This window comes from Phalangium opilio, unplaced genomic scaffold, assembly GCF_054372755.1.
Source record: "Phalangium opilio isolate 3A_F unplaced genomic scaffold, DU_Popi_V2 ptg000009l_1, whole genome shotgun sequence".
Lineage (NCBI taxonomy): Eukaryota > Metazoa > Arthropoda > Arachnida > Opiliones > Phalangiidae > Phalangium > Phalangium opilio.
Window position 1 is genome coordinate 2,240,835 of NW_028324146.1, and position 20,439 is coordinate 2,261,273.

Sequence of the window (20,439 nt, forward strand, 5' to 3'; positions counted from 1 at the left end):
TTTTTCTCTCTCTCTCTCTCTGTAGTTCTGTAGGACAAATCCAACTTAACGAAAGTTATAATTCACAGCTGTTGGCGCGACAAGGTTGTGATCTTGGAAATTGGATGTTGGAGGGATTAAAACCTCCTCTCATTCGACTCTCTCTCTATTCCGCGAAACAAACACCTATAGAGAGTACGAGTACAAAATACTTGTAGGTAAAGGTAACCCAGAGAGAGAGAGCGAGAGAGAGTTTTGTTGAATGCTCTCCTGCCGTTAGTCGCTTCTCTCTCAGTTTTATTTCTGCCTCTCATCGAACGGAGTTTTAAAAGGATCTCTCGGATTCATCACTAATTTACGGAGTTCCTAATTCTGGTCCGGATTCAGAAAAAGGTCTCGCGACACGCGAACTTTAAAAAGAAGTTCGGTTTTATTTTAATATTTTTGGAAAAACATTAACTAGAAGAGTTAAAAGTTCAGTTTTTTTTAAAACGCTTCTTGGATGAGTTTTAATATTTTCGCAAAAACAAATAAGGAATTGTGGCCGGAATTTTCCCAGGATTTTTTTAACGAAGATAAAAAGGCAATTAAGGAGTTTAAACAGTAAGTGTTAGCAATGAAGTATTAATTTTATTTTTTGGTTTTTAACTGGTCTGCTGTTCAAATTATAATAATTATTATTATTCTATTTGTTATTATTTCTGATTTAACTTTAAATACTGACAATTTTTGCTTTACGCGGATAATATTACTTTTTTTTTTAAACCTCTGCTGTAATTCCTAGATATTTTTAAGGCCAAGGCAAAACTTTCAATTCTTTTTTTTTTTTGGAAAAACAGGATATTTTGCTTTGATTTATTTAATTTTATAAAATAAAAAAATACCTATTATAGGATAATATAGGGCAAAATATTACCTATTATAGGATAATATAGGGCAAAATATTACCTAATATATGATAATATAGGATAAAAAATTACCTAATATATGATAATATAGGATAAAATATTACCTAATATATGATAATATAGGATAAAATATTACCTAATATATGATAATATAGGATAAAATATTACCTAATATATGATAATATAGGGCAAAACATTACCTAATATAGAAAAAATACCCAATATAGAATAATACATGAAAAATTACCTAATATAGATAATATAGGAAAAAATTACCTAATATAGGATAATATAGGAAAAATTACCTAATATAGGATTGTATAGGAAAAATTACCTAATATAGGATAGTTTTATAAAAAATTACGTAATATAGGATAATATAGGAAAAATTACCTAATATAGGATAGGATAATATTATTATATAATTATTTATTCATGTAAAAATATTTTACCTTAAACTATATAAAATATATAATGAACTTTGGAAGTGGACATGTGAGGAGTAGACAGTAGAGGACAAGTACTCAGTTTTGCCTAGAAACACTATTCCATAAGAAGAAGGGTACGCAGACTACTCTCTACTAAACACCAGAGTCCTGCACGGGCCGAGCCGGGCTTTCCACTTTCGAAAATTGTATCGGGCCGGGCCGGGCTTTTAAAATTTTGGAAATTAACGGGCCGGGCTTTTGTTCATTTCTGAAAATTCGGGCCGGGCCGAACTTGATTCTCATTTAATCCAAAGTTCAAATTAAAGATAATTTAAATGAGTTTAAGCTTCTAAGAACAAATGTAACGAACAATTATCAAAAGAAGTGAATAATACACTACGCCAAAGCAATTATGAATTCAAATCATTGATTTTATGTAAAAAAATATAAAAATTACAACTGAACAACGTGTAACGGGCCGGGCCGGGCCGGGCCTGTTCAATTCATACAATGTGTCGGGCAGGGCCGGACCGGGCCCATAAACCAACTATGTACTCGGGCTCGGGCCGGGTTTCGGGCTTATTCAAAATGCAAAAACCGGGCCGGGCTTGGGTCGGGCCTGAAAAACTCGGCCCGTGCAGGTCTCTGCTAAACACCAATAATAATATTAAACTGGAAAGTTTGATTTACTAAAAAATATAAACTTTTATAGGATATTTTATAAAATAATTCGTGAAAAGAAGAAAGGTTCCAAATTATAGTATTTTATAGGTGTTATAAGACAACTGGGCTACGTGTATATTAAAATGATTAATTAGTGTTGCTTGAGCGATAGTATAATTCAATAGTGCAATTCAAGTTTATTTCATAATAATTTTAATTAACTTTTAAGTGAATTGTAGCGTTTTGGCACACGTTTAGTAGTACTTAGCAATTTTCTCCGTGGTAAACTTTTTACGAGCTTCCTTTTCATACACTTATGCTAGACTTTCAATCGTTAACGTTAATTTACAGGAAAAATTGAAATATATTTTTAAAAAAATTCTAATTTAGAGTAAAAGTGTAATATAGCAATGGGTACTCATGAAAAATTAAAGATAAATTTCCATTTTTCACTTAAATTTATAGTTAATTAAGAAAATGTGTAGTTAGAACTATTGCGTGGCAGTTACAATCTTGGTCATAGCACAGCTCCAAGGCCCAAGGGTCAAAAAATATGTTTATTAAGCGACACCTGGTGAGTCATAGAGGTAATAGATATAAGCACTAAAAATAAATATAGTTTTGAAGTGGTCAACAAGTTGCTAATTAACCAACCTATCTATAACATGATGGGTAACAAACCTTAATTTCTTAAGAAACTTAGCCTAAACTCAATGCGAAGTGCGTATATAATCCTTATTGTTATTATGTTGCTTATATTTTAACAAATTAAAAAGCCGGTTCTGTATAACGGGATGAGTTACTGGTTGTAATAAATCGAGTGTGGATTACCCTTTATTGGGTTAAGGTTATCCCAACTGCCGGAGTTAATTAACTAAAGAATGAATTTCAATTTTAATCAGAAAGAGATATTTAAAATCGAAATAATTACGAAGGTGATACGACAATTTGTGGAACAATCATTATAAAGCATTTTTCATATATTGAAAACCTTTTTTAAAGAGAGAATGAAAGTTGTTGAAACCTTCTTTAAAGAGAGAATGGAAGTTGTTGAAACCTTTAAAGAGAGAATGAAAGTTGTTGAAACCTTTATAGAGAGAATGAAAGTTGTTGAAACCTTTAGAGAGAGAATGAAAGTTGTTGAAACCTTTAGAGAGAATGAAAGTTGTTGAAACCTTTAGAGAGAGACTGAAAGTTGTTGAAACTTTCTTTAAAGAGAGAATGAAAGCTGTTGAAACCTTAAGAGAGAATGAAAGTTCCCGTAACATTTAAAGAGAGAATGAAAGCTATTGAAACCTTTAAAGAGAGAATGAAAGTTGTTGAAACCTTTAGAGAGAGAATGGAAGTTCTTGAAACCTTTAAAGAGAGAATGAAAGTTGTTGAAACCTTTAAAGAGAGAATGAAAGTTGTTGAAACCTTTAAAGAGAGAATGGAAGTTCTTGAAACCTTTAAAGAGAGAATGAAAGCTGTTGAAACCTTAAGAAAGAATGAAAGTTCCCGAAACGTTTAAAGAGAGAGTGAAAGTTGTTAAAACCTTTAAAGAGAGAGTGAAAGTTGTTAAAACCTTTAAAGAGAGAATCAAAGTTGTTGAAACCTTTAAAGAGAGAATGAAAGTTTCAAGATATTGTTTTGTTTTTATTTTTTTATTATATGAATTTGTTTTCTAAATGGGCATCAAGCGTTAGACCTTTACATTAGCGAAGATGATGAATAAGGTTAAGGTATGCCCCTCTTTCGTCACCTTTGAACAAAGGCCTAACGGGTAGGGTCCAGTAAGAAAACGTAATTACACGTATCTTCTTTAATATTGTAAATTCATACAAGTTTCCAATTTCAAATAATATTCATGTTTATACGCTCTTTCCAATAAATATTAAACATTTCTAATATGGAGGTCCAAAAATTTTAAAATCACTCAACTTTCTCCTTTGAACATTGATTAAATATTTTTGAAGTTCATTAATTATCTTATTAAGATAAATTGTTTTATAAAATTCCATATTTCAAAACAAGGGTATAGTACAGGCTTAAGCCTTTTAATGGACTTGGAGATAAGATTTATTGCGCCAATTAAGGATATATAGCTTCCATAATTGAGGATCATTTAAACTGAGAACACCTACTTTCATACGAAGTTAATAACATTTCCCCGAGAAGTATGATACTCTAATGAGTCAATCACGTTAACTTAATTAGTTTTTCGGTATCATTATAGGCCGAGAGGACAACCACCCAGCGCTATCGTTGTACACGCTGTACCTTTGCTAATTGTGCTAAAGGACAACGCGTAATCTTTAAAACCCCTGCCCTTGACAATGTTAAAATTATTACTAGTAATCCGTAATCGGTGCAATCAGGGTTAGAATTAAACAAGCCAGACCAAAAAAACCCCACGGGTTTTATTGTGTTTTACCCACCATAAAAACCCACTTAATAAAACCCATAACTCTAAGATCTTCAATTTTGATGAATTTGAATGCTAGAATAATTTCATTTTAAAGATGTTTAAGGTATTTGTTGTTTCATCTTCAAAAGTATTATTTAATCATATTTATTATTTTTTTTTGAAACATTCTAAGACTTTTTAATAAATCAATTACTCTTTAATGACATGCGCGCAATTTCTAAAGATAAAAACCCAATAAAACCTGGTGGACTGGGGTTTTTTCTCTTAAATAAAACCCGGGTTTTTTTATTCCTGGTGCAGAGAAAACCCTAGAGTAATTACCACATCGCTACTCATGTTTTGTAAGTCAATAATAGGTCAATGCATAACAGACGTATTTGCCGAATCCCGAGTACAAGGGATGGGTTCCTCGTGCTCGGCTTATGGCGTCCCGTGATGATATTCGTGTCGCGGAATTTAAGTGAACACAAATATTTGGCTCGCCTTCTCGTTCTTCCGACTAGTAAAACAATGCTAAGGAAACTTTGCGTTAATCAGTTTCCGTCTGCTTGCCATTTGGCTAATACCATGACTAACAAAGCGAACTTTCGGTACTCGGTGAACACGCATTTACAGTTCTAGCCTTGTGTGGGCTTTGCTTTAGTGTCACCGAATCAAATTTGCCTGTTTTTGCCGTCATATATAAAATATATGTTCGGTAAAGCAAATTCGGCACTTGGCGAATAGCGAATGCGCCCATAAAGCTTACTTCAAAAACGGTAATTATTTTGTAGTATTTTAGTATTAATGTTTTCAACACCTTACGGGTTTCTACATGTTTTAAAAGCCCTTATTGAGCCATAAATTTCATTCTAAATTACCGTAATCTGAAGTGGTATTTTAATTTGATAATTTGAGTTTAATACGAGCGTTGCGGTCATTGCCAATTGATTTAGTCTGGGCAAATCGGCCACGGGTAAAACCCAAGAAACGTATTATCTTTAATCGCTTATATAACTAGACCTAAATTGTTTTGCAAAGCTCTAACCGCTGCACGCTTAAACCCGTAAACCCTTTTGGCTAAGGAAATTTGAAATTCAATCGAGATATAAAAGTGTTTGTACTAAATTTCTTTTCGAGTCAAATTCAAAATCGATCTGAAAATGTTTCGAATACTTAATTTACCTTAACGAGATTTTGATAAGAGAAAATTTTGACAAGAGCTATTTTATTTCAAGAATTCGATTTTCAAAATTCAAAGTTTCTTTGGAAAAGTTTTATCTTATCAAGGGATAGTAGTGCATAAAACGATCATTAAATTTTTAGATTGAAACATTTTTTTTCCGAATTAATGGTAGAAAGCATTTGATTTAAACAGATTTTTTATTGCATTATGGCAAAGTGTTATATTTATTTTTTGATTAAGTTACTTATGAATGCACAAATAATTAGTCAAAAATTCAAATTATGCAACGACAAAAAATGTGATTATTAATTGAGGTTTATTATTATTTTACTTAATTAGAATAATACTTTGGTTTATTTTTCAAAGTGGTTTAGCCTGGTTAAAACATTTTTGGTTATATAGTTGGTTATATACACGGTGTTCAAAAAAGGTTGGTAGTGCTGAAGTATATTGGATTTTATTTGCAATTTGGAGTCGAAAATGTTCTACAATAATTTGACCCAAAGGTCACCGTAAACAAATTATGATTATTGTGTTTTACGGATGACCTTCATAAAACACTCTAAACATAGCATGAAAACGGTGGCCACTCAAAATCGGCCATAGAACCCATGCAATGTACATGTACATCGATCTTACCACACTTTATGAAACCAAACGTCATAATTTTAATTAAGTTCGGTATGAGAAAGGTTGGAATGCACCACTTTCCCTTTAAAAATTTAAAATTCAATATTTCAAATTAACAAAAGGTATAAACCTTAAATGAGGGTGTATCCTTCGTTTTTTTTTTGTGGAAAATTGTTTTTACCGGTAAAGCCCGTTGAAAATAAGAGTTTAGTTTAGTGAAAGTATATTGCGAAGGAGTATCTAGCTAACCCATTTAATTCGGCACACCAGTTTAAGGGTGTAATTAGCTTCTGGGCTAACACACCGCCCCTTTCGATTGAAAAATACTTCCATAATTTTAGAGCGTCTGTTAAAACGAAATTTCCAAAATAACTACCCGAATAATTCCAGTAAAGTTTAAGTCGGCTTCACACAACCGTTCTCGGTGATTGTATTCGTCTAAGGGCGAGCACACATTTTACCATCCTAGCTTGTTTTGACTAGCTTGTAATAACTTTTCATAAAATCCTTTTAAGAAAAATAATTCTTTGAAGTTTTTAATATTTATTTTGGATTTTGTTGCTCTTAAATATTTGATAGAAATTTTTATATAATTTTTTTAATTCTTGAAGGACTTTTAACCATTTTATGGATTTTTCTCTTATTAACTATAGTTTTTCATTTACATTTTTTAATTCATTCCGGGGTTTTTCTATTTAATTTTTTTTTTTCAATTCAAAAAATTTTAAATTTCATTCTGGAATCGGTCAGTTTTTGGAAATTTTTGGATTTTTTGTCATGAATTTGCATAATTTTTATTTGATTTTCTTCTTTTTAATAAAATTTAAAAATCATTCTGATACTTTACAGGGTTTTTTCACATGAATTTCCGTACATTTTTGTATTTAAAGGCCGACTTCCAGCGAAAAGTGTTCTAGCGAACTGAAAACCGAGCATCGAGAAGAGAATGAAGCGACCGTGCAGATTTTCGAAGCCCCGCTGGGGGGCAAAAGTTGGAAGGGTTCTAGCTAACTGAAGATGAACAATAGAAATCCTTTTAAATTTATTTCCTCTAGAATTTTTGCTTTCCCTGAAGGAAATTTTCTATTGCGTATCTTCAGTTCGCTAGAATTACATTGCACGGCGTTCAGTTAGCTAGAACTCTTCCATCTTTTACCACAGCGGGGATTTGAAAATGTGCACGGTCGTTCCATTGTTAGTCTCGATGCTCGGTTTTCAGTTCGCTAGAACTCTTTTCGATGGAAGTCGGCCTTTAAGTACGATTTTGGACTTGATTTAGCATTTTTACTTGAGCTTATCTGATTTATTATTATTATTATTTGGAAGAAATGGCGCACTTTCGATTGTGTGGGTCCGCCTTTAGCTATATCTCTATTCCTTAAGAGATACTCGTGAGACATAGTTCTCTGCCCTCGGGACACCGTTTACTTGAGCAACTGTCATTTAAATGTAATTATCGGGAACCAAAAGAAATAATTGTAACTTAAAGTCCGTTACTTAACCACGGCACGAGCCTCTATCGAGGATAAAAAAAATAATAATGTATATTATGATTTTAATAAACGTCGTGACTTGGGAGGGAGTTTAGTAATGCAAATAACTTGCTCTCTATTATAGACCAACTATACCTAAGCTACCCGGCGTTGCCCAGTGTTTTAAGTAAACAAACCAACACCTTTCTCAAACATAAATACCGAACGTTGAGGCGAATTTACATTGAAGAATAATAAGTAACAAACTAAGGATAAGTATGTGGATTAAGACATATCAGCCTTGAATAGTCTTCAATCTAAGAACATTATCGAACCTTTATCTAACAAAAGTATGAGTACGCTGGAAAAGTAAAGGTAATCCAAGCGTGAATTGTTTTAGGGGTCAATCAATGTTTGGAGGACCATATATCAGTAACTAAATGTTGTACACCCTAAGTTCTTTGAGTCAAATATCACACATTTTCATTTATGTTAGACAGGGATAGATGTAATTTTAGAAGCAGGAATGGAGAACGGTTAGTATTTACTTCAGTCCGACTCATAGCCTAGTAAGGAGCCCCTCCATCCAGCACGAAACTAAAATTTTAGATTATCTTATTGGCTCACTTAAACTACGAGTTGATGACGTTGCTGACGGCACGGCGAAAATATGCTATTCCTTTTTACCTCTGTCGCTATGACCCGCCTCTTCTTTCATACCCCCCCGTATGCGTGCCCACATTACTCTGTTCTCCATTCCTGCTTCTGAAATTACATCTATCCCTAAGTAGACTTATCAGAAACAGCCTGTATGTGTACGAATAGGGACAATAGTAATGGAATATAACAACGGTCAATGCCAAAGCTTTAATTTCCCACCATTTCTGGTTATGACGTCACACTAGTGCCAATAAATACTGCTATGTACTAAGAGTACGTCACTTTCACTCCACAATAGCTTTGCTTGTTTATTGCATGTCATTTCTAGAAGAGTCGAGTAAACACGACTTGATTGGCTAGAATTGCTTTGATGACGAGCTTTTCTCATTCCTAACAATGACGACGGTTATGAGTCTGTCTCCTGCTCCGAAAGATTTGGATTAGAGATTAGCCGCTTTGAGGGTTAAGTTTATAGCATAATTAAGTATTAGTTGAATACGTTTTAGGTTTAGTAACGTGTTTTGTGTCCAAATTTCTTAACCTTTGCCTTTTGATTCTTATCAATGCTTGAATTCCATTGTCTACCAAACGTCTATGTTTTCAAGTTCACGTTTTTTAACTTTCTTAGAGAGTAACTAAACAAATTAAATGATAATTTGCAAGTTAATTTTTATCGTAACGTGATAAATATCTTCAATTCTTTTACATTTCTTACCTCGTTTGCTGGTTTTGGTTATCTCACCTTTGCATTCCTGCCTAGGCCTAGCAAACGCAATTCGACCAACGATGGTCAAATTAGTTCGTGTGACGTAAAGGCAAAAAGGCACTATGTTTTTAATGCGGAAGGGTATTCTGGGTTTGTTGCCTCTACGAAAAGCGTAGGGTTTTCGCAAACGCGTTACATTGACATTTGGTGGGACTGAATTTGTGTTGCGTAGAGAAATAGCCGAGATGCGTCAAACAGTGAGCGACGTACTCTTAAGAGGCAGTCGGAAACTTTTGAAACTAAGGACAAAAATTACAGTAACATCCGTGCAATGGCAGTTAACATTCTATTTCAGTGTAATTGTTCCTCTACTTCTCAAGACGCCGTGTATCAAAATATGGACGGACTTGATCTTCTGCGTGACCTTTGAAACATTGCCATTGTGAATTTGTGATAAGGGTTGTAAGCGTAGTTGGTTTGCGTAGTCAGAAAAGTAACGTCGTCAGCACACCGATTGGCGCTTTAAAAGTTAAAATATAGCAATCAAATCTCGAGAGGGTTTAGGCTAAGTTATTACTTCAACCAAGAGTGCAATGTTTCAAAGTATTTATAAGGGGAGTGAAGGACTTTATGGAATATCAGTTGAGCATATTACCAACGGCACTGCAAGTTCACTCGCAAGTTTCTGTATATTTTCAAAAAGTTCTTTGTTTGTTCTTTATGCACAGTTATAATTAGTTACCGAAATTTGTTAAACGGGATATTTGATATCAATAACACCATAAGTTTATAAAATATGTCCCATAAGTATGACACTAGCTATACTTCTTAAGGCCCGTTCACATTACCCAACTTTAGTCAGCTGACAAATCATAGACTTGTCAGGCCGACTTGTCACCCAATTTAGTCTAGTCAGGTCACTCGTTCACACCACCCAACCAGTCGGGCCGACTAACTTTGAAACACAAGAGGACATACAAAGCGGTACATAATGATAGGAATGATTTGATGATTATAAATGAACTAATATTCTCGAATAAATTCGACTACTTTACAAGCATCAAAGCTATTCCCACTAAATTTCTGCAGTTCAATAATATCAGAAGTAATATAGGAAACTTCCCTACTTTATTACTTCTGATAATATTCAATGAGGAACAACCATCAAAACGTAAAAATTAACCCATGTTAAAAATTGGCCAAGGCCCGAAATCATTTTTCAGGCTTTCATCGACAGTTAAATAAAGGCCGATACTCTCGGTTCTCTCTCTCGAGCTGAAAGAAAACCAGCACGTGTCCCATGACGTAATAGCCAAGGCTCATTGTGATTGGTTTGCTCCCTCTCTGACTTTAGTCGGCCCGACTTCAATCGCCTACCTACCCGATTAAAATCCGAGCTTGAACCTGACAAAAGTACGGTTGGGTGAAACGTTCATATTGCCTGACAATCTGGCCTGACTGGTCAGATCGTCTTTGTCAGCTGACTAAAGTTGGGTAATGTGAACGGGCCTTTAATGCTGGAGAGGTAGTTCGAGAGTGCGGCGAGAATTGACTACACTCTGTTTTGTAGTCCATCTTCCTATTAACAGAAGTAAGATGAGAATAGAAGTACTGAGCTAACCAAATTCTTCACTTGGCGAAAGTGAATATTATTGATAAGACACCAACGGTTGGCCCTCTGGTAGCGGTTTCTCAATTTTCCCTCCAAAACGTGAAACGCTCGTGGCGGTAGACGGCCGAACTAGATTCAAGCACCCGCGTCCATGTTCCGCGGCACTAGGGCCAGGATCTACTACCAATGCTAAAGCTCTTTACTTCTAGTCTCATCTTACTTCTGCTATTAAGTCTTTGACAGCGCCTCACCAGGCGTCGCTTTACGAGAATCTATGACGTTTCACCCTTGTCACTTTAAGACAAGCTCTCAGTAATTAGTGGCAAACTTATGGAACATAACTTATGAACTTATGCTTTAGGTAAAGTTGAACTTCAACTAATTTCCTAATTCAATTTTGGCGCCTCGAACCCCTAGCCATTAAGCCCATTCTGTAGCATTTTAGTTTTGTGATTAACTCATAATTAGACATCGTTTTATATTGCTTTCAGCTTAGTTTCTACAGGAGCAACCAAAAGTAGATATTTTATTTATTGTTTTAGTGCCTCAAAACACCCGAAGGGGCAACGCCGGGTAGCTTAGCTAGTAAAGCCTAGTATACAATAATAAAGTCTCGCTTTGATCAGTTGTTTACACCTAAGGTTTTTAATATCTCTGAATCACGGGTTTTCCCCTTAATATTTGCCTGTACTGTACTGGCAGCCCAAGCAGAGTATAGAGCTATTTCAGAGGGGGTAATGGCTACGTCACCAATGCTATTTGCCCATAGAGAAACCCTCACAAAATGGCCGCCCTCTACACTCAAAGGCAGGCCCAATTTTTGTAGCAGACGAAATTTTTCCCCCACTGAAATAGCTCTATAGGAAGATTATTGAAAAATCCCGAAACACGTGCGCTTCTACATTAAATTTCAATAAGAGGATAAAATAGCATAAATATTGTTTTATTATTTTTTTGTGCCTTTATATTGACGGTGAAGGTCTTTTTGATTAATGAAATTTATGCCAAAGATTAGTGTGTATAAGGAACGAGCGGTTTTCATTTTTCCCCGGAATTTTGATACAAAATAAAATAGTGTAATATTAATTTTACGTACGCTCTCAAAATAAGACATGAGTAAACTAAAATTTATAAGTCAAGTTCGTTTTTAGCCACATCGATTCATGTGCATCTAACGATGGGGGTATTAGTTTAAATTGGTCTGTAGAAGTTGTTGATGTCGAAGTCGAAGGAGTGTCGCTCGTCTTTTTAAAGGGAGAGTGAAAAGAGGGATTTTTTATTTTCAAAGGGAGAGGATTATGATTTGTCTATAACAGTAATTTTACCCATATATTACCAGTAGTTTTTTTTTCAATGATTTTCAACTTCCCTGTATAAGACAAATTTTGAATTTTACATCTAATTGCGACACCACTTGGAGGAATTTGTAGTAGTAATGATCACTAGAATGAGTTGTCAGGTTTAAGAGAGAGAACTGACCATCTCTAGTTTGGTGTATATAAAGAGCCGAAAGTGGGTAATACTAATCCAAGAAGCGATATCTAGTTTATTAGGGAGAAGGTATAAGATGTCTATATATTCGCGCGCCATAGTCCTAGTCCCCCTTTAAAAATACAAGGGGGGGACGTAATAGGAGGCCGGGCTATTTCGCCTTTCCTCAGTCGGAAAATACGTAATTTTCGGCATTCGCGTCGCTCTGACGTGAGTTTTAAAGAACCAATGAGATGCTGGTTGTAATTTAGAGGCGGGGATTAACTCCCGACCTACGTTTGGACTGGAGATAAAACTAGAAATGTGGCGAATTTATACCTTCTCCTTAGTAAACTAGATATCGCTTCTTGGCTAATCCTAATGAAGGAAAGTTTTAGAACATTTATTTGAGCACCGACATTTCTAGCCAAAAGTAATTAGTATCATTTTAAATGCAAAAGATGGGACTATCACATACTTAAAAAATTCTCCTCGGTCTTTAATAAAACCAGAGATAGCCATGGCTAAAGAGGTGTTAAGAAACCGTGTTAATGGAGGTAAAGTTTTTGAGAATTATTTTGCTTATGACGGTTCAAACCCCAGGTATTTACTTTTGTAGAAAATGTCTATTTTGAACATGGATCTTACATGTCCATATGGGACAGGAAAACGGGGCGTTTTTAGGAACGAAAACCAACAAACGAGCCAGGGGAAATTAGGATTATACTATATCAAGGCCAATAACAAATTTCACTGTTTAATGGTAGGAGCATTGAGGGGGTAGAGAAAATGACGTATACTACAATAATCTAACAGTACTTGGTCGCCAAGGATTAGGCCTACTTCTTCCCCGGTCCTCTGTAGATTTACAATGTCCATGCTATGATTCACGTCTTATTTTTTAATCCCGTAATTATGGTCGTTGAGGGTTCTTGTGTTTTATCACTAAGCTTTAAAAATTATTTCAGTAAAAAGCGTAATTTTGATAACTTTTCATTGGTTTTGGTAGATTCTATGACCTAAATTAAGTCTATAGGGTAATACTATCACAGTGAGAATGAAATTTCATTAAAAATACATTAATTGTAGCTAGGTCTCCTTAAATATAGGTTCATGACGGCAGGTAGCAAGCAGAAAATAGAAACCTTCATAAAATATAAACTTGTTTATGTACTGTGATATTATTAGCTCTCGGTGCCATTTAGTCATGGACTTGATGTCTAAAGTGAGTGACTGGCGTTGAAGAAAATTTCGTTACCGCAAAAACAACATGTTTTTCGTTTCTCCGCATGCAGTTAGTCATAGTGTCGTATACTTGACTACAGGCAAGTGACTGCTAGATCACGTTGCAGGGATAAATCCCACGTGATAACGTATAGCACTTGTCGTTTGAATTGGAAATACCACTACTACATCGAAACCTTTTCTCTCATTTCGCAGGTAATCTAAAACATTTCAACAATGCCGAACTTAGCGCTATCACGTACAGCCCGTACCCTGAACTCTTGGAGTCCAACTCACGGTAACGAAGACATTATTTCACCCTCGGTCAACCTAAAGGATGGACCCGATATTATCCCTAACAATGACGTCACTTTCAACGAATCATTCAATAATAACCAACGTCCGGCCTTCCGTCCAACCAGTTACGAAATAAAATGCAACAGACGAAAACAGAATCGTCTTTTGACCTCGAGTCGGAGTATGTTCGAACAGGTCGATGGCAGTGGTCGCGGACCTGTTACGCTTAATAGGACCGTTACGAGTAACGGACAGGGTTTCGCGTCGCAACCCAAACCGGCACACGTTCCATTATCTCATTTGAACCATACTAACAACGTAGATGGACCTCCGATGACCAATGGAGAATTCGTACCGTCAGCCAATAACAGGGATGTTCGATTTCAAGTTAGGGGTACTCCTATGCGACGAGGAACGAGGGTTATTAATCACGCTGCTAAGACAGCCTTGAAGAATTTGGTATGGATGGATCCGTCAATCGGTTGCTCAACACCCTTGATCCTGGCCAATTCCTCAGAGTCTCTAGCGCATTTGAGAAAGTGGAACTCGCAGATGACGCTTGTTGACACTAATACTAATAAATATAAAATCGTAATGAAGAGTAACAAAGATGGCGAGGAGTTTCCTGATACGAAAATGAAGAGAGTTTTGAAGAGGAACGCTTCCCTACCCGACTTGAGACAAGCTAAGCAACTGGACACTACGAAGCTACATAAAGCGAGACCAAAAACGGAAATATCCGAAAATCTCTTGATACGTTCGCCATCGGACACAGGACGGGCATTGACCTTTTGGATGCCGGTTGATGGTGGGCAGGGAGCTATTAAGAGTTTCGTGGAGACACCTGCCGTCAAGAGAAATAACTATGAAAATAAACTCATAATCTACAGGTAAGACTCCTTATCTCATATGTTGGGTAATATTACCGTTTAAGGCCATCGATCGGATTTTGCGTATGAGGTTGTAATATATTAAGAAAAATTGACAAGATTTATCCCTGGATTTTAAATATGAGAAATCTTGAAATCATATCCAAAATATCATTTAAGAGACTAGATGCGAGTGATCGAATTTTAGTTTGCAACATGTTGATTTATGAAGATAAAACAAGTTTTTAATACGTTTCTTGAAATTTTCGGAAGTTGATTTAGTGCAGGATTTCATCCAATTAAAAACAAAATTAAGGTTTTGTATCAGAGATTTTTTGGGATATTTTGAAATAAGACTACTGGTTTTCTAATTAATTGGTCAGATTTCGGGGTTTTTTTCTGATTTTAGGATCAGATTTATTGATTTTGAGATTTTGGACAGAAAATGAGATATTGAGATTTGGAGATTTTGGATAGAAAATGAGATATTGAGATTTGGAGATTTTGGATAGAAAATGAGATATTGAGATTTGGAGATTTTGGATAGAAAATGAGATATTGAGATTTGGAGATTTTGGATAGAAAATGAGATATTGAGATTTGGAGATTTTGGATAGAAAATGAGATATTGAGATTTGGAGATTTTGGATAGAAAATGAGATATAGAGATTTGGAGATTTTGGATAGAAAATGAGATATTGAGATTTGGAGATTTTGGATAGAAAATGAGATATTGAGATTTGGAGATTTTGGATAGAAAATGAGATATAGAGATTTGGAGATTTTGGAGAGATTTTAGTGCCCGGGATTGAAAATAATAACGATATTCCAGGGATATATTTAATTTTAGAAGTAGGAATGGAGAACAGAGTAATGTGGGCGCGAGTCAAAGTCCCGAACCCCCTTCCACGGGACGGGGGGGGGTATGAAAGAAGATCCAGGTCATAGCGCCGTCCCCTTCAGCAACCTCATTACAACGTAGTTTAAGTGAGCCAAAAAGATATTTTAAACTTTTCGTTACGTGTTGCAGGGAGGGGCTCTATCGAACAGGGGAGTCGAACTGTAGTAAATACTAACCGTTCGCCATTCCTCCTTCTAAAATTACATCTATCCCTGGATATTCTTTTTAGCCTTTCCCTAAATGAGAAAAGAGTCGTCATAAAATTGGGTTTAACAAGAATAGATTTTTACAAAAAAATAGTTTAAGAACAAAAGGTCTTATACCCAAAGTTAGGTTTAAGAAGAATAGATCTTATAGCCAAAATTAGGTTTATGGTAAAAATATACGTTATGCATTTTGGTTAAAAAGTTTACAAGTTAAATCAATGAAAACCATGAAGTTTAAATAATTTTTAAAGGTATTTTAAATATGTTATGTAATATGTCAACTGTTTAATGTCTGAGGGAATGCTCTTTCATAACGCCCCAATATGATAATCGCTTCTATGTGCAATTTGATGTAATAAACGTCTTATCCTTCAACAAAATATGATATTAACAACGGTTTTAATTAATTATTCAGTATCTATTTACCTATTTTAGGATAGAATATTCGATACTTCAGGAAGTAGGTGTAGTAATGGAACTATAAATAGCCCGTTTGAAAGGGTTAACCTTAAACCTTCGTACCTGTACAGGAAGCTTCATCGCATCTGTTGTTAATTGACTTTCAGATTTAAGTTTGTTATTATTTTACGAGTGCAAATTAACGATAAGCCATTTTGTTTGCTCATGACGTAGAGGTTTTGTGATTGCAAAAAGCCATTGAAGTATAGTTAAATTATATGGTCACGCGTTTGGTTTTTCTGACTTTGCAATCTCCTGATTAGACTAGAGAGTAGGATAAGAAAGAATGGATTATCGAGGCCACAAAGGGTTTAACCCTTTTTATCTCGAGAAAAGAAAATTCGAGAAGATCTCAGGGAAGCCCTATTGCAGACTACCCGCCCCTTCCCCCACCAATTCTTTGGAATTGTCAACTTTCAAGAGTTCTTGCTAAATTATCAAATACCACTAAAAAAAAAAATTTTTTACCGGTTTAATACTGCTTTTGCAAAATATCGAAACTTCTGAGAGCTTGTCATAGATTCCAGTATAGCGATCCCTATCAAAAGCTTAGTACAGACTAAATAGGACCTAAATGGAGTGCAAAACCGCGTGTAGTTCTCGAACTGGCTCTCAATAAGTCTCTAGCATTACGAAGTATAGGAATTGCATACTTAGGGAACATATCTTATAAACTTATAGTTATATTCTCTGCACTACCTACGACCTTCCGTTATGAATAAACCTAACTTATTTACTTAGTACTGATTCGTAAGTTCGACAAAATCTTAAGTATTGGTCGAAAGTACATTTGAGCGAAGGTAGATGTAGGTGTGTTGGCTCTTGGCTGTGCGTTTCTAGCAGACTGACTGTAACCTACTGTGATTTCTTGACTGTATGACTGTATGACTGTATGTAGGAAAAAATCACAGTAGGCCATGCTCCTATTCTGGCCCGGTTTAAAAGAGGAAGTTTTGAACAAAGACGGCGCAAAAGTCTCTTAAATTTTGTTTCGCTTGAGTCATACCAATATTATAAACTCATATGGGAGACCCATACTTACGCATATTGTTTTGATAACACTAAACTAAGAATTTGTACTTTACAACACCTTCAAATAAATTACATTTTTTTTTCTCTTTTTCAGGAATTATTGGTTTAATAAGTCAACGGAACTGAACGTCAAAAATACTGGTAAGATAACATTTCTACTTAATTTTTCAATTATTGTTAACGTCATTTGTAAGTTTGTCTGTTCGTTTGTAAATAAAGAGCTTTCAGATGGCTGAGATGGGATAGTAGTACGTCACACCCTCCCAAGTCTTGCCGCTGTTCTGGAAGCCATATTGGGTGGTCTCAGCTTTAAACCCACCAATGTGGCAGCGTAAATTATGTCACGAAACTCAGCTCCTCCTCCAACTGAAAGCTCTCTATTAGTTACTGCGGTTTCTAGTAAGCTCATTGTGAGCAGCAGAATTTCCATCGTGCTTCTCAATAGTTTAGGTCAGCGTTTCCCAAATTTTGACTTAATCTACTAATTTTCGAATTAAAATTCGAATCAGACAATTGTAAATAGACAAAATTGACATAAATGAATACTTCGCGGGTGGTTATTCATTAAGTCATTATTGACCTACAAATAATTATTCTCATTGTCTTTAGGAGTCTAATCTATAAATGACCTTGCTATAAAATTATATTTTCGTCAAAAAAATGGTGTTACAGAACAAATCACCAAATATTGAAATAGTTCAAAATACAGCTCTATGAAATCCAAAAAAAAAAAAAGAAAAAATATAAAATATTGGGAAACACTGCGATAGAGGCATAAGAGTGAAACACTATTGACTTGTTTATCTTGTTAAACCGAATTGAAATGAAAACAAATCATTCGGTAGAAACAAAACGCCGTAATCGTTGATAATGTAAAGGTGGCGACAATGAAATAATGGAGAAGATTAATTGAATCCTGGCAGATGTAAATAATTATTGGATAAGCACTTGCTCATTAGCCATCACTAACTAATTGTTAAAGATAAACTTTTAACACCCTGAAAGTTTGGTCTAAGCGGACTTGATGTATTAGCAGAAGCTCAGTTGCCAGGATTTGTCAAATTTATGTTTAATCATAAGTAGAATAATAGCAATAAGTATGACATTTAACATTGTCATAATGCAAGTTTTTTTCTTAAAAAATTGGTCCTTATCATGTTATAGAAATGCGATTAAACGAGTAAATTGGCAAGCTCCGTGCAACTCTAAACCTTATTACTCTTTGTTGTTTATTATGCCAATTGTCTCTGCGTCTACACTGATAAATAACGTTTAAAATATTTGATTTGAGTCGTAAATTTTGCTAAGTTACTTGTGCACGTAGATATAGAGATATGTTCTTTGACTATTTTTCCAATAAATCAGGAAATAAGTACACTGGATTTTTATCAATCAATTACTTGGAAAATATTAATTTTTGAAATAAATGTATTTGGGTTTTTTTACAAAACAAAAACCAAAAACAGGGGTACTATTTTCACCTAGACAAACTGAGAAGCGTTCCAAAATTATGGTGGAGCAAAAACAATGTTAATTAAGTGATTAAAATTCATTGATTTGTGAATGAGAGGAATAAATCATAGTCATCGTCGCGCGTCATATGGATTTTTGTGCATTTTCGTTTATCTGATTATTTTTTATTCAACAGGAAAGAAAATTGGTCAAGATGATTGTTCCAAAGACGAAAATTCGACGGATTTGTCCGATTTTTCTGCAAAAACCTTGGCTGAAGAGTTAACTCTACTGGGAAGAGAATTATTGCTAGCAGTGGAACCCGTGGAACTTGTGACGTATGTCATGAAGCCCAGAACAGCGAACGAGGTATGACCAAGTTATTTCAGGGTTATTGTAAATCGAAACAACCTTTTTTTCTTTTTGATACGTGCCATAGTAAAACGTTTTCTAAAAATGCAATAATTAGCCCTTGACCTCGGGTATATGGATCCAAAGACGTTAAATAGGGCTTCAACGCTGCCAGTCCATTTGTTTAAAGTCCAATCTAACATCTTTGGATCGACATACTGATGTTCCGTCTTCACAAAACCAGACTCTATTTAACCCCCGACCTTTGAAAAAGGCTTTATTCGATTTTCCAGCTCACTCGCGTTGTAATCCGCGAGGGAGCCATCAAGTACCTTTTCGTTGGCTTAGAAGCGACGAGTTACTTTCTTCATTTTTGTTATTTCTATTTGCTTTTGGTTATAAAACACATAGTGGTATCCGAGCGCAGTTAACAAAATTGGAAAGTATCCTGGGATAATAATGATCATTTTCAAAGCTCATTTCAAGTGCACTTAACTGGCTTGCGCACGCATATACCAATACATTGCCTCTCGAGCTACATGTAAATAGAATGACCCTCGAAACAAATATCATGTTTTTTTAGATCAAGAGCAAGTTGACCTTTCCGCTTAATAATTTCATATAGATTAGAAAAAAAAAGAAAATTGGTATTTTTCAGTCTTATAGAAACTCATAATATAGAAATTGAATATCAAACCGATACTTGAACACTGACGCACTCGAAAATTTCAAACTATTTTTTACTTTCAATCTATAGCACCATTTTTATGGTACGTGTATATACAGGGGCAAACCTAATACAATTTTCAAAGGTGTCCCATGAATCAAAAATATCTAACACCCCAAATGCCTTTGAAGTCGAGTAATTGCTATTTTCATAGGAGATAGTAAGGGTGTTTCTGATAAGTCTGGCATAAATTAAGGGGGATGTTCTTTGGGCGATTTTGAGTCGAAAATTTTCTATGACATATTGTCGTCCTAGCCACTGTTTTTGAGTTACGATTTGAGTGTTTTAGGGATGATCCCTTAATTATATTAGCAGTGTCTTTCAGTTTCTTAATTAAATTTAGGGGGTCATCCATAAAATACCCAAATCATGACTGGAAAACAGTTGACCTAACGGCAAAATGTCATAGAACATTTTCGACTCAAAAACCCTCAAAGATCATTCCCCTTAATTTATGGTATACAATGAATGAAAATGGATTTAAGTAGAGCGCTTATTGGTTGACCAATGAAGCTAGGGAGAAAGCGACATCATACTGGACCCTACGTAAGGGCTTTTATTTATAGTAGGTACTATTTATTAGATATAATGGTAGTACTTAATCTAACAGCGTTCGAGCGTTCTAGCAAGGCATACTGTATAAGCTTGACATGTTTTAAAATTTAGGTCTAGGTCCTGACCTGCATGTTTGGTAGACAGTCGTTAATACCTTCCGTGTTTACGAATTTCCGCGATGTCATATAACATATCACATGTACGCTGTTATTTGTCAAGGGGTAGAAACCATAGCGTACATGTTCCTTGACCTACAGAGAGCTCGG

General features: G+C 35.1%; 1 protein-coding gene and 1 long non-coding RNA gene across 3 annotated transcripts in view; one reads left to right on the forward strand and one right to left on the reverse strand.

Moving 5' to 3' along the window:
- The window catches only part of LOC149713116 (uncharacterized), a 38,522-nt gene continuing 18,083 nt past the window's right edge, over window positions 1–20,439 (forward strand). The window contains exons 1-4 of one of the 2 annotated variants that reach the window (XM_089845391.1): window positions 1–582; window positions 13,541–14,511; window positions 17,183–17,229; window positions 18,737–18,909. In XM_089845391.1, coding sequence (XP_089701517.1) covers window positions 13,562–14,511; window positions 17,183–17,229; window positions 18,737–18,909 — 1,170 coding nt within the window. In that variant the 5' untranslated portion in view covers window positions 1–582; window positions 13,541–13,561. Of the gene's footprint in view, window positions 583–9,561; window positions 9,684–13,540; window positions 14,512–17,182; window positions 17,230–18,736; window positions 18,910–20,439 lie in introns of those variants that run through there. The other variant, XM_089845400.1, reaches the window with a different exon arrangement.
- LOC149713117 (uncharacterized) lies at window positions 8,501–9,431 on the reverse strand. The gene is made up of 2 exons (XR_016370476.1): window positions 9,028–9,431; window positions 8,501–8,947 (listed from the first exon to the last, which is right to left on the reverse strand). It is a non-coding gene; the product is annotated as an uncharacterized LOC149713117 (long non-coding RNA).